General features: G+C 37.7%; 1 protein-coding gene across 4 annotated transcripts in view; it reads left to right on the top strand.

The window, feature by feature from the left end:
- Positions 1 to 15,300, top strand: part of GPBP1L1 (GC-rich promoter binding protein 1 like 1) — a 42,787-nt gene that overhangs the window by 27,232 nt on the left and 255 nt on the right. For all 4 annotated transcript variants that reach the window (XM_039884669.1, XM_039884678.1, XM_039884660.1 and 1 more), the window contains exons 6-12: positions 3,727 to 3,799; positions 5,077 to 5,270; positions 11,301 to 11,441; positions 11,904 to 12,062; positions 12,630 to 12,754; positions 13,657 to 13,759; positions 14,682 to 15,300. The exon at positions 14,682 to 15,300 is cut by the window's right edge and continues 255 nt beyond it. In XM_039884669.1, the coding sequence (XP_039740603.1) occupies positions 3,727 to 3,799; positions 5,077 to 5,270; positions 11,301 to 11,441; positions 11,904 to 12,062; positions 12,630 to 12,754; positions 13,657 to 13,759; positions 14,682 to 14,834 (948 nt within the window). In that variant the 3' untranslated portion in view covers positions 14,835 to 15,300. The remainder of the gene's footprint in view (positions 1 to 3,726; positions 3,800 to 5,076; positions 5,271 to 11,300; positions 11,442 to 11,903; positions 12,063 to 12,629; positions 12,755 to 13,656; positions 13,760 to 14,681) is intronic.

The following is a 15,300-nucleotide window of genomic DNA, read 5'->3' as shown; positions in this document are numbered from 1 at the left end:
TGAAAAACAGACAACAGTGATAAAATACTAGACTCAAGCAAAAAAAATATCCTTTGGACATCCAGACATAAAGACCAAGTGACTTATAAAAGGAAAAATCAGACAATTTGACAACAGTTTTATAACAAGTCAGTGGAGTAACCTTTGCATTACTGTAAGGAAAGAAAATGTGAACCAAGGATTTTATACTCTGTCAAAGTTATCTTCAGTTATAAAGGTCACAGGCAAATATCAATGTGTGAAAACTTATAATACTGTTCCCAAGGCTTTACTAAACAACAAGCTTTAGACAGCCACACTAACCAGAAAGATAGCAACAAAAGGAATGGTAGTAAATATAAAATATATGGTTAATTGTAGAACTAAGACTAAGAATTAAAGTATAGCATTTAACAGCTATGGGTTCTGATAGTCAAAATATAGTATAACTATTAATGAGAGAATGGGGCAAGCCTGTACCAAAAATGAACATTTTATTAACTATATTGGTATAATGTCGATGGTTATCGAGACCATTGTAATATGGAATAAAGCAATTGAATATGATATTCTATACCTTGTGTCCTTAAAAATCAGGATTCTTAGTGTAGAAGAAAGAAAATACAGATTGAGATTGATATACAATAAAACCCCAAGGTACTTGATTTGAATTAGATGCCAATATGAGGTCATGAGGTGTTTTAACATATGTATGTTCTCCTCTACCACCACCCACCCCCGCCACTCTCCCAGGCTCTGTCCCCTAAAAAGTCCTAAAAAAAAAAATGACCAACCCCATAGCAATGAGCATCCCTAGTGCCCAGATTCGTCATCTTGAAATACCATTTCTGGGCAGAATGTTTGAGATAAGCTTGGAATGTTTTTGTTATACCAAGTAGCAAAGAAGTAATTCTTTAATTACTTCTTTGATACAACTAGGGTTGTATCAAAAGGATTCAGAAGCCAAATTGAAGAGGTTCCCACTGGCCAAACATAGGGTATTTCATGTATCAGTTAAGGATGATAACTGCAAGAGTTTGAATTAAAAGTATAATTAAATCTGTGAGTTCACAGTGATACCTCGCCTTGGAAACAAGCATGCATTTTAAATTTTCATATGAATTGTGCCACTGAGTCACCAAATAGAGGAAGTTCCTCTTTATGGAAGTATAATAGCTAATAAAGAAGGAATGATAAAAGATCATTGTTTTGCAGCTTGTAGCGAGTTAATGGTTTTAGACTGAGCATCAGTGCCTGCCAACATCACATAAAAAGCATAACCAGACAAATGTCTTCTAAAAGAAAAAACCAGCAAGAAATTGCCTTGTCAAAATATAAAGGAGAGGAGAAGAGTCTTATGGCTTTTAGAACCAATACCAATTTATAGGAAATGCAGAGGTATAAGACTTTTTTTTAAGACCTGTAGATTTAAAAAGGCAGATGTTTTTTGGAGACGAAAATATAGTTTTGATGAATACACATTTGAGTGGTAAAAGAAGAGCAAAGAGGTGATTGCTGTAAATCAGGATAGTGGTTATTTTCAGAAGGAAGAAGGATGGGTTTTGTTTTTGTTTTTGTTTTTTTTGAATGAGATTTTACAGTGTTTCTGGTTTGGCTGATAATGTTCTGCTTAAACTGATGATTAAGAGAATTAAAAGAACTTTTGCTCATTTGTGCAGTTGTCTGTGTCTTATATTTGAAAAATTTTTAAAAATCAGTGGAAAGAGATTGAAGCAATATTTCTGAAAACTCTAGATAAAATGTGACTAAGAACACAAGTGTCTGACAATGGGGCAAACTAGAAGGTATCGTAAGACTGACAGACAAAGCAGACAACTCCGTAGAATATAGCAGAATTTGTTACAGGGTAACAAAAGAAGATGGGGTAGGAGTGGAACAGAAGACCCAGCAATTTTCTGCAGATTATTCTCCACTACAGGCTGCTGTTACTATACCTTTTTTAATAGTATAACCCTGGTATTAATGATTGACAAGACAAAGGGATAAAGAATGTAGTTGTGTCAGGGGCCATGCCTCCTGGTCTTGTGATAGATGGTTGTTTATAATCGATACTAGTCTGATACTCATCTTTGTTGTCATGCCATTCTACCTGTTACTAACAAAAATAAGGCTTTGTTATAAAGAACACAGATAATCATCAATTAGAAGGCTTTGATAAGCTTACTATAAGGACAGTGAGGTTGGTCAAAGGTCACAACATGAAATTTAAAAAATGAAATCCAGGACAGAGAGTTGATTTTGTTCATATCTACTTTTATACACTAAGCCTATTAAAATGAAATAAGAAAATTTAGCTTTTCTCCATGAGGACTCCTTCCGCCCATACTATTCCATTTAGAAGAGTGTATTTATCTGTCCTTCGTATTTTGTCACTGATTTGTCCATTTGTATAGTGAGTTGGTTATTTGTTTCTGTGCTTGTTCTGTGGTAGTGGGTCTCACCTCGACAGGTTGAAAATATATACCTGCTGGGGCCTCACCCCTGGAGATTTTGATTCAGAAGCTCTGTAGTAGTGTAGAGTCTGGGCATCTTTTTGTTTGTTTGATATTTCGTGGTCAGTTGTGAAGAAAAGCCATTTCCTGCTCTGTTACCAGATCGGAAAGTTTGGACTTGGACACCAGTGTCATTCTCACACCCCATATACAATTAGTTACTAAGTCCAGTCTTGCTCTTACACTTTTCCATCCTCATCTCTTTCTTTATTCCTGTTGCCTTCATTATTCTCCTGGACTATGGAATTGGTCTTCTCAGTGGTCTCCTAGTTGATGTTTAAACCCCTCAAATACATCCTTCAAGCTGCTACCAAACTTTCCTAAGCTAATGATTGGATTGTGTTAACTCTGCATGAAAGATGGATCTCCATTATCTAAGAGTAAAAGTCAGTCTCTCTAAAAACTCCATAATCCGGCTCTTACCTACTTTTTAGGACATCTCTTTCCCCACAGACAGTCCCCTCCTTAGTACTAATCATGTTGAACTATTTACAGATCGCTGAATGTCCTATTCTTTTTCATGCTTTTCTGTCTTGGTGTTCATTGAACATTGTTCTTTGAATCACCCATGTTCTAGCTTTGGAATTCATCTTTAAGGACTTTTAGTCATCACCTCTAAAGAAACCTTTTCTAATAGCACTCTCTTTCAAGTGGAATTGACTCTTACTTAGTACTCCTTCCCTAATGTGAATATTTATCATAGTCCCTGTAACCTACTGTATTTATTTTTCTACAAGATTATCTTTGTAAACTTTTGGGTTCAAGGGCTCTTTCTAATTGGCTTAATTGCCGTTGTATTTCTAGCACAGTCCCTGGCACATGGTTTGCCTCAATCTTAAAATAATCTTAGAAATGTTATGAATACCACACATTTCACTGACCAGATTGTCCTCCTTAAATCTGAGAAAAGTGATTGACGTTCTTACTCATTCAGCTTTCTGTGCCTCCTTATTTGGCATACATAGCCTACATATAGGAAGATGAGAACTTGTGCATTTAGTCTTTTTAAAATTTTAATCCTCTTTTTAAAGGAAGTGAACCCAAACAGCCTAATAGTAATATAAAACCTATTGATTTTACATTTCAACATCTTCTGTTTGTTAATTCTGAATACAGCATTAAGTAAGTGCTGCTGATAGAATTATTTGATAGGTTCCATGGTTATGGCTACTTTGCAAAAAGTGCCAAAATGATTAGCTTTCTGTATCAACCATTAATATCCCTTTTTTCCTAGCCTTCTTTGAATCCAGAAGCTGGCAAACAGAATCAGCCATGCAGACCTATTGGGACCCCTTCTGGAGTGTGGGGTAGGTAGATTTTGCCATTTTAAAGGCACAACTTTAAATTTTTCTTAGCAGGGAGAGGAGCAAAAATTCTTTATCTCTCTTTTTTAATTTGTTTCTTTATCTTGTTTTTCATCTTATCCATTTGCACATGGTAACTAACACCTAATAACTCTTACTCTGCCCCCAAAATACCATTAAAAGGTATTGGTAGTAGAGTCAGAATACAAACAACTGAGAGCTTTAGAGCCCTGAATTCGGAAGCAGATTTTCAGCAAAGGGAGAATAATATAAAGCTCATAAGTAATTTTTAATTAACATTGCTAATTTACTTGTAACAATTAAATTGAATTTTATGTGTTATAGTTGTCTCCTAAATATTTGGTAGGTGTATATAACAATGTTTTCTAAGCATTCTTTCATATTACTAAGTAAAGTATTATTTGGAAAGCTATATTATACCACATTCTGCAGACCATTTTGTTCAACCGGGTTCCAATTGCTGAGTTTGGGGGTGGTTTTTTTTGGGTTTTGTTTTTGGGGGGTTGTTTGTTTGTTTTTGATTTTTGTTTTTTTGGCAGTTATGAATGATGCTTGTTGTCTAAGGCAAGGAGAAAGTATATAAACATACATGTTTATATATGTGTTGATAATAACTAGCCTTATAAAAAATTAACAGGCAAATCAATGTATTTCAAACCAAACCTGATCTGTGGCATTGGGATCTTTGGCATTTATAAATTGGACTCTCCTAGTCTTTACATTAGACATGTTTAGTAGCCAGGCATCTGTTGGGAAGGCTTTAGCATATTTAAATACTGGGTTTGGTTCTTGAGTTACAGGATTAAGGGTGATTGCTGTATCATTTCCCCTTTGTTAATGGTATATAGTTTTGCTCCAGTTTGCCTCATCAGAATGTTTCATGGCAGACTCCTTTACCCAGTCTTATCTCCATTCCCATGCTGACAGGACCTGCCACCCTTAGATATACTCTTATTTGGTCTGTGCCTGAGTGATCACATCATACACTAGACTTGTTAGGCCCATGGAAGACTACTAACATCTTTGGCTTCCTGATTGATTTATGAATTTAGAATCAAGTATTTAAAATGCTGCCTTTTTACCTACGGTTCCCATATAGTGTCGCTTTTGAGAGTGTCTTTTAAGTGCATACCAGGAAATGTTTGTCTCTTAGTTTCAATTGTCAGCTCTTTGTTGAAAGTGAGGCTCTAGTATAACTGTGTTTCCTGTTAACCAATAGGTTTGACATCCTTTTGTCTCTTCACTATTGTATTTCACAGAAAACCCACCTGGTGCCAAGCAACCCTCCAAAATGCTAGTCATCAAAAAAGTTTCCAAAGAAGATCCTGCTGCTGCCTTCTCTGCTGCATTCACCTCACCAGGATCTCACCATGCAAATGGGAACAAATCGTCAAACATGGTTCCAAGTGTCTATAAGAACCTGGTTCCTAAGCCTGCACCACCTCCTTCCAAGGTATGATTTGGAATTAATGTAAGAACCTAATACAGCAGAGGTTTGGGAATGAGTCAAAAAAATTTAGTAAATTTGTATTTTCCTGTTGAATCATTTTGTCACATATTCATTTAGTGCTCATTATATGTATAATATTGTTATTTGTACTCTGTCTCCAAACTCTGAACTGCTACCAACTGGATTTTTAGTAGGTTTCTCATTCATTAGCTTCATCGCATAAACCTGCTTATTCTGATTTGCTGTTTCCATTAGTAGCACTAACATCCATCTGATTGATCACTTAGCTGAATATCTTAACTGCTTCTTTCCTCTTCCTCCTCATTCATGTTCTTCTACCAAGCAATTATAAAGTCCCTGATAGTTATTCCCTCTATACCATTCTGTGCCTTTGTCATCTCACCTTTATGATTGTTGTATACCCTTCTGTTTTCTCATCTCTCTATATTCATTTTCCACAAAAACTTCCAGAGTGATCATCCTAAAATATATCACATCCTTTCCTAAATCCCTGTAGTGGTTTCAAACCGTTTATCTAGAAGGGATTGATAAACTTTCTGTAAGAGGCCACATAATAAATATTTACGGCTTTGCTGGTTACATATGATGTATGTATGGTCTTTGTTACTTTTTTTTTTTTTTAAACAACTCTTTAAAATTTTTAAAAACATTAGCTTACAGGCCATACAGAAACAGGTCTCCAGACAGTTTTGGCCCATGGGTCATAGCTTGCCAGCCCCTGATCTTATAAATGCAGTGTCCACATTCCTTAGCAGTGGTATGTACAATTCTCTAGTGCCAAAGCCCAATCCATCTTTTATATTTTACCACCCCTTCTTTCTCTTACCTGGGAAAGAGAAAGAAGGGGCGGTAAAATATAAAAGATTCATTCTTCAAGTTTATGTCATCTTCTCTGTGAATCCTTTTCTATCACTTTTATCTAAAGATCTAATTAACCCTTATATCTCAATGATTGAATACCATGCTGTCTTCTATCACAATATCTGTTAACACTTTATTGCGTTTATTTATTTCTTCACTTGGTTGTAATCTCCTTAAGAGCATATTCAGGTCCTTTTTATATTTGTATCCCTAGCACCTTGACAAAAGCACATAATAATTATAATAATTTGCTTGAATGAATTCCAGCCACTGTAAATAAATAAATATATATAATTAGAATTTACTGTGTTGGTGCTTTGAGCAATACAAAGAAATACAACATTAGTCAGTACCCTTCATGAGCTGAAAGTAATTGGGATGACAAGATATAACGATATAAAAGGTCATTTGATTGTGTATGAAATAAAGACAGATTCTAATAACAAATCCTAAACAGATTTGGAATAACTAACCTAAACATTGTTAATGTACATGGTTCAGAGGAGCAAGATCAGTTCAAACTATGACCATCAAGGGAAATTTTACTAAAAAACTGTAATTTAACTGATCTTTGAAGGATGGTTCAGATTTGGAAAAGCAGAAAAGAGTCCGGAGAGTATTGTAAATCATAAGAAAAGAGGTAGTTACATATTGAAACCAGAAAACACTAGACATACTTGAGGGCTAACAAATGAGCCATTTTAATTACTCGTGGTAGCACTGGAGAAATACCAGGGTTGGGTGATAATGAAGCTTTCAGGATAGATAAGATCTCTAAAGGAAGAGGAAAGAAGAGTAAATAATGAGAAAATAAGACTCGGGGGAAATATTTAATATTTCATAAATATTAAGAAAATAACATAGGCAATAGAACTGAGGAATTGTAATTCAGACATAGAAAATTGGTATACTATCAAGGAAATCTGGGTGGATGCATTTATGATAGCAGCCAGGGTTGTCAGCACTTGTCAGTTGCTTGATGATAGATTGAGGGAAATAACTGACAAAAGGTTTACGACTGTAACAGTTGGAAAATCTTTGGTAAATTTTGGATTGAGATTTTAGGAGAGTAGTATAGGACAGGAACAATATTTTAAGAATTCTGGAATTATGTGGATGCAACTGGAGATAGTGGCATCTTTGAGAATTGACAGTAAAAGAAATAGAATATAGGTGGTGGTGGTGAAGTTAAGTGAAAGGATGAAGAAAATCTTTAGGAAGAAGCGCCTGAGGACAACTTGAAATATACTTGAAAGGATCATGACCCAAGAAGAAATGCGTAGGAGTAAAACTGACAAGTGGGATTATTTTTAAAAAGGATTTAATATACTGGTTTCTCTGATGTGGAAGGGAAAGAATGTGAATTTAAGTCAAGAGAAAAACTACTGTAAAGAAAAACAATTTAGCATGGAAAATTAAAAGCAGGGCTTTGGAGTAGACAAATTCCACTTTGGACCTTCTTCGTTATATGCTGTTTGGTGAATTTCATAAGTTCTAAGTTTCCGTTTTATCATCTCTAAAGTGGAGGTAATAATACTTGTCTTTTAAAGGTATTTTTGAGAAATAAATGAGAAAATTTTATGAAGTACTTAAAAGTGGCCTGTATAGTAAGTGCTAATAAATTAGAGCTATTACTATCAACATTACTATTACTAGCAGCACACCTTATGTTTATTGCATTCTTTTAAGAGTTTTCATATGTGTTATTCATTTGAAATGTCTGAAGTATTGTTACAGAAGAATATAAAAATGGGTCAGACAATACAAGGATCTCAAAAATCTTTGAGGGGGTAAAAAGTGACATGGATAAAAGTCACGATACAGAGCTTAAGATCAGTTTAGCCTTGTTGTGTAGGACCAAGTCGAGGATAGATTGGAAATAGGAAAACTAATGGAAAGGCTGTTGCTGTTGTCCTTGTAAAAGGTAATAAAGCCTGAACAAGGAGGACAAAAGTAGGCAGAGAAGGGAGGTGGTGATGGCACATAGTGGGAGCAAATTAGAGGAAGAAAACAGGATGTTGAGCATTCTTTGGGAAACTGGAATAATTATGGAACTGATTCACTGGAGTTAGAGAAGAATGAAAGATCAGTTTCAGGAAAAGTTGATGAGAGTGGTTCTGGATACCTTGAATATGAGATGTTAAAGGAAGGAAGAGGTGAAGTGATTAGTAGGCATATGTGGATTTGTCCATTGAGCATCTATGAACTAAAAGTCATGTGTCACCAGAGGCATGAAATAATCTCAAAAGAATTCTCTATCTAGTGGAGAGACAGATATAAATAAACAATAATTGCTTCTCTGCCTGGAAAGGGTCCTCACAGTCTACATGTAAGGTCATATTTGAACTGAATTTTGAAGTGGCAAAGAGAACTACCATTTATTGACATCTTACTGTTTTTCAAGACATTCACCAGGCCTTTTTCACATATTATAACATTTACTCCCTTAATCCTAACATGTAGAAAATTATGTAATGAGGTTACATAGCTAATAAAGTGATGGAATCAGGACTCTTAACCAGGTTTTTGTCTCACTGCAAATCAGGACTCTTTCCACTGCCCGAGACTGCCTCCCATCTTGAAGGATGAAAAAGAGGAAGTTGAAAACTCAGGTTTTAGAGTCAGACATTACGGTACTCTCTGGGCTGTGATTTTGAGCAAGTTATTTGATTTTTAAAGTTTTAAAAGTACTTGGAATATAGTACTAGCACTTCCTAAATAGTAAGTGGTAATTTAAAAAGAGTAAGAGTTTGTTAGGGTGCAAGTCAGGCATTTCAGGCAGAGGAACTATTGTTACGAAAAAGGTGGGGAACATGCTGTGTTTGGGAAAAGACAAATGGTGAAATATGGCTGGTAGTAGGGAAGGTGCGAGGGAATGTAAGACCTAGAGCCGAATCATGGAGGTCTTTATGAAAGCTCAGGAGAGAAGTTGGGAATAGAGACACAGTTTTACATAGTATTGACATGCTTTTAATAATTTAAATAATTAAAAGTTACAAATAACTAGTTTTTCTGATGAAGTTCACCTAGGAATAGATTATAGCAGAAGAGCGCTGAGGCTGGAACCCTGGAGAATGCCTGCATCCACTAAAAAGACTGAGAGGAATTCAGGAGGTGAGAAGAGAGTGAAGTATCAGGGAATGAGAAAGGAAAAGAGGGACAGGTTCAAAAAAGATGGATAATGAGCAACCTGTCATTCTCCAAAAACAGATTTTTAAGCACTGGCCTTTGAATGTAATATAAGAACAAGATTTATTGAAAGAGGTATTTTATTAAAATGGAGATAGAGGTAAGTTTTGCAGAGAATTAAATAATAAGTAATAATGAGCAAGTGAAAGACAGCAGATAGTGACTTGCCCAGGAAAGTCGGGCACTACATGGATGATGATATAAGGGAAAATAAATGTTTGTTTTTTTCCTCCTAGTTTTGGTAAGGTGGTTTAGCATGTGTGTAGATAAAGTGGGAAGAACTTATTAGAAGGTGATTAAAGATAACAAGGCAGAAATTAATTCTCAAAATAAAATGGATGTAGAATGGTAGAAAGAGGAGGAAGCTATCAAAGGAACTTGAGGTGCAAAGGAGAATTGGGGAAAGTTTGGATCCAATGATTTCTGAGTTTTCAGTCCACTAAGAGAAATCAGGATCATTTGAGGTGGAGAGTTGGGGTTGATTGGGAGTTTGGAGGAAAGAAGAGGACATTTTAAAAAGAAAAGAATGGTTGATATGTGGTTCACTTAGTGTATTTCTGCATATAATTTCTCTAATAAAAAGGGGTATGGGGCATAATAGTTTTCTCCAGTGAGCAGCCAACTAAATAGCATAGTGTTTGAATTTCTGAAAATTAAGATAAGTGGGAATAAAGTTGGGCAGAAATGTAGGTATCTTATTGCATGTAACACTGACTGTTAAACCTTTTGTACTGCTGTGGCAGGAACCCAAATGTTTCTGTGCCCTTCGGTGACAATGTTAGAAGAAAGACAAAGCACCTGGAGATCCTCTACAACTCTGGAGAAACCACTGGGAACTGTCATCTCTGATATTTAGCCTGACATAAGCAGCCATCCTTAGATTTTCATCAGTGCAGGAAAATTAATCTCTAGTTGGGTTGTTGTCTCTCTTATCTGCTTACATGTTCTTTTTTGGAGTCATTGTGAAAAAACAATATTACATCCTAGTTGAGTAACCTTGGACAGATTACATAACTTTCTTAACCTCAGTGTCATTCTCTAAAAAGTCAACATAGTAATTATGCCTGATTGGGTTGAAAATTAAACAATATGACAGGCTTCGGGTACATGGTGGATAATCAATTATTTCCCTTCCTAAAACCTTACAGTATCCTCTTCAATACCAGGAAAGAAATTTTTTTCGCTCAGACCCTTCCTTTATCCTGAAGGTCTCTCGATCATAATTGTTTCATTCTGGAAAAAGATGTTTTCCACTTGTTGCAGCCTCACTCCATTGATGTGCTGCTGCTTCCCTGTTCTCCTCAGTGCAATTGACTCAGAAGAAATGGAGTATTCTAGCTATGCTGCCATCATAGTTTGGGCCAGGGCCAGAGTGACAGAATGGGCCCAGACTCCACAAGGCTGAGCAGAAGAAGGGCCTCTGGACTAAACCAGGATTGTCCAGCTGTTTACATTGCTCATCCTGGCCTAGAACTAGCCTCCTACTATTAAAGTTCCTAGAAAACAGCATTTTTCTGATGTGCTTTTTTTTTTTTTTAAGGTGTCAGGATTACATCAAAGATTAACAAACACACCATAAAAGAAAATATTTTGAGGTCAAATAAATTTTTTAAATGCTATATAGTATATCTGCTTCTCATTCATATGCACAGTTAAATGCTTTGAAAAATAGCACAGTAAAGAAACTTGTTGAACTAGATTCACCCCAGTATCTCTCAGGCTTATTGAACACTAGAGCTCTCTGTTTGAGAAATACCCATGGCTCTTCTGGTTCTCATCTGCCTTTTTCCTTTAAGTGCCTAACCTCAGAAAGAGGTTGCATACCTCCCAGACATGTAGAGACAGGTCAGCTCTGGGAGCTCATGTTCCCATATAACATTTCACTCTTTGCTTTATTATCTTATAGGCTGAGCTTCTGTTGGCATGCTTGTTCTGACTGATTTCTTCTTTCTTCCCATATAGTCCAGTGCATGGAAAGCTAACAGAATGGAACACAAATCAGGATCCCTTTCTTCTAGTCGAGAATCTGCTTTTACCAGTCCAATCTCTGTTACCAAACCAGTAGTACTAGCTGGTGGCGCAGTTTTAAGCTCTCCCAAAGAGGTGAGTGAAAATAAAGCCAAGCAGCCCTTTATAAAGTTGCCATTTTCCATTTAGTTTTACTGAGATACACAGTGTGACATGTACGACTCTAACTCCGTTTCTTTTGTAGCTATGCTTAGCTCAAAGTCATTGCTTTACTGGTGATTCCTGTTAGCATGCAAAGGTGGGCAGTAGCTCGGTGAGGTAGTTGCTCTGTGGTAGACCAGGATCGGCCTGTGTTAGACTAAGATTATGCTGGTGTCTGTAGAAAAATCATAGAGGTCCTATATAAGCCATCCAGTCTTAATTGTAAAAAACCAGCAAAGCTGAAATCTGTTTAAATGATAAGGACAGTTTATTTTTGTAAAAGAGTGGTAAATAGGCTATCAGATTCTGGAAATCAGTACCATGTAGAAGTGACCCAGAGAATCCCAGTTCTTGCTCTTTGCAATCAGAAGCAACCTATTTATGGTATTTGCCCAGAGTCCCTCCAGCACTACTCCTCCAATTGAAATCAGCTCCTCTCGTCTGACCAAGTTGACCCGCCGAACTACCGACAGGAAGAGCGAGTTCCTGAAGACTCTGAAGGATGACCGGAATGGAGACTTCTCAGAGAACAGAGACTGTGACAAGCTGGAGGATGTAAGAGCATAGGATTTTTCTGGCACAACATAGGTGTTTTTTTGTGTTATTTGTGTGCTCTTTTTCCTTCTTAAAGGAGAAAGATGAGGCAGGTTTTTAAAATGTACGGAGAAATGTCTATAGGAGTAACAACAGCCTGTGGTAGAGTGAGTTTAATCCTTTGTTCAACAGATTTCAAATTAGGGCTTATTTTAATCACAATTGCCTCGGGACTCGTTGTCTTTAAACAGAGCAGCACTGATCAAGTCTTGAATTGGTTAGTGCTATAAGAAGTTGGTAAATTATAGAAACTTTTGTCAGTTAGGATTCTATTTTATTGCAATATAAGAAAATAGGTACCTAGTAGCTTCTGCCACAGTTGACATAACTTTAAGATGGTGACCAGTTGGTATCCTTTGGAAATCTTAGCAAGGCGAGCAAGTCCTCATTTTTAAATGGGAAAAATTTGTGGGTTGAGGTTGTCTTCTGGAAAGCACTTCCCTGGGTTCTTGCTCCTTAATCTTAATAGATTTCATATCTTGCCACAAAGGATTGTTACACCAGGTGTCCTTCCTTTCTGTAATGCAGCTGGAGGACAATAGCACACCTGAACCAAAGGAAAATGGAGAGGAAGGCTATCATCAGAATGGTCTTCCTCTCCCTATAGAGGAGGAAGGGGAGGTCCTTTCGCACTCTCTGGAAGCAGAGCACAGGTGAGAATCGGATCGCAGGACATGCTGGGAGTGGCCTACAAGGAGCTTGATCATACTTAAGGAAACATCTCCAGTTGAGTCCAGCATACAGAGAGAGGTGCCCATGAGTGCCATAAATTGTTCCCCAGATTGGCCTGCTTCTCAGTGAGCATACGGATTCAGCCAACTTTTCACACTCCTCTCTAAGGCTTTTGTGTAGCTTAGTTTCAGACTCAGTTTATGGCTTCAGTCATAGAGGGGAGAGGGGAACCTGGTTTCTGGGACTGTTGTGCTGTCCCCTTGGATCCTCCTGGCCCAGCTGAGCAGATAAGGGGCCTTGAGGGATGAGACGCCCATGTTTGCAGCTGGTTCTTTAAATGAGGGCCTGGAACACAGAGCAGCCAGCTATCTGGGCAACCGGATGGCACGAGGGGCCTGCCAAATATGAGCCTCCCGAAAGGAGGCTCCAGTGCAGGGGAACATGAGAGGTCGACAAGATCAGAAGGTTATGAGGGAGACCATAATGCCATGAAATTGAAAGAGAATTTCAGTACATGTGGAGATTTGCTGATTTTGTTCGCAAGAGACAGAAGTGATTTTTTCCTCTGTTTTGTCAACAGAACAGAGAGGGCCCTTGCAGTTTGGCTCTTTTCTTTATGCTGTCTTATTTTCTGCCACTTATACTGGCTTTTCTCTGTAGCTCTTAAGCTCTAGAAAGAGCACCTGTGGAGATTAATTATAAGCACCTAAGTAGCAATAATTAAAACTTATCCCACTGGGGAGAAAAGAACCTAAGGTTCTTCTCTAACATCCAAGTAGGTACCATTACCCCTGGGCATGGAAGTTTTCTCTCTGGTAAGTCACGGGCTTCCCACTTATGCTCAAAGGTGTCATGTTTTCTTTGCCTGACCTGCCTCCTCCAGATTATTGAAAGCAATGGGATGGCAGGAGTATCCAGAAAATGATGAGAATTGCCTTCCCCTCACAGAAGATGAGCTCAAAGAATTTCACATGAAGACAGAGCAGGTATGTCATAGACCTTTCCTGGAGACCAGTTAACAACTAGGAGAATGAGTCAGGATGGTCGTTGCCTTTAGGGAGCCCAGTTTAGGGTGAGAGAATGACCTTAAAAAAGAAAATAAGAAGTTGGCATTGTAGAAGTGTAGAAAAGCATCTCATTCTCCCTAGGCAGTAGGGATCTCCAGGGTTGGGTACAAAAACTAGATCAGTAGTTAGCAGATTTCAAAAGGTAGCATGCTCTTTCATCCTGGAAGCTTTAACCCCTTATCAGAACCACAAAGGCCCTTGGTGCCTAGGAAGCAGGCTTACTCTCCTCTGCTGCCAGCCCTGTGGGTTTCGTCTGGTACTCTGGCCAGAGCCAAGAAGCCAAACTTGAATTTATTCAACAAATGCTTGGATTCTTTCTCTGAGTGAAATACTGCCAGACCTTAGGGTTTACAACAATGAACAAGACCAGTGGGTCTCTACAAACCTCATGGATCTTATGTCTAGCAGTACATATTTAAAGCATAAATAACAATTGTGTTAAGTCCTATAAAAAGAAAATGCAGGCTGACAAAGATTGCTACTCAGAACTGTTTCGCCATCATTGTCATCACTTGAGAACTTGTAGAAATAGGGAATCTCAAACCCTACCCCAATTATTTTGACTCTTAATCTGCATATTAAATACATCCTTAGATGATTCATTTGCACATTAAGGTTTCATGAGCACTGCTATAAGAAATCTTCAATCTCAGAGGGTCTCCCTCTACATTCTGCCTAAAGTTGAAATGAGGCCCAGCCTTTTCTGGGTCCCATGAACCAGTGTGGTTATTGATGTTTGGTTTGTTTCTTCTCTGGGGCCTGGCCTTTCCTAACTCCTGTGAGCCAATGTATTTATTGATGTTTTTTTGGTTTTTTTCTTTCTTTCCTATGCTTACTACAGCTGAGAAGAAATGGCTTTGGGAAGAATGGCTTCTTGCAGAGCCGCAGTTCCAGCCTATTCTCCTCTTGGAGAAGCACTTGTAAAGCAGAGTTTGAGGACTCAGAAACGGAAACCAGTAGCAGTGAAACATCAGATGATGATGCCTGGAAGTAGGCAGTTAAATCTAACCCATAAACTCAGCTCTTGTGCTTAGGGGATATACAAAAGAAATCTTTCTTTCCTTTTCTTATGTTGTTGAATATTTCATGCACAAGGGAAATAATCATATCCCAAAGAGAGAGCAGTTGGCTTGTTTAGCTTTTGTTGTTCTTCCCTGTTATCTGCTTCATACAGAGAAATTTGTGTGGTGGGAATTTTTAAATACACACTCACACACAGTATATATGGGGCGATGCACAGGTGGGAGCTGGCAGTGCAGGGAGGAGGAGACACTGGTCTGCAGCAACAGCTTCCACCAGCCCTTGGGGCACTCACCCCTGTGCTCAAACAATCATTGTCAATGACAAAGTGACTATTGAAGTTATAATTGTATTAAATTAATGCTAATAATTTGGATATTTTATTTTATTTTTGGCTGCTGGGTAACGTTAGCCCTTAACCATGCATATGTGGGTTTCTT

The sequence above is a fragment of the Pteropus medius genome, unplaced genomic scaffold (genome assembly GCF_902729225.1).
Source record: "Pteropus medius unplaced genomic scaffold, Ma_sr-lr_union100, whole genome shotgun sequence".
Classification (NCBI taxonomy): Eukaryota; Metazoa; Chordata; class Mammalia; order Chiroptera; family Pteropodidae; genus Pteropus; species Pteropus medius.
The sequence above is the reverse complement of the archived record's forward strand: the minus strand, read 5'-3'. Positions and strand labels throughout refer to the sequence as shown.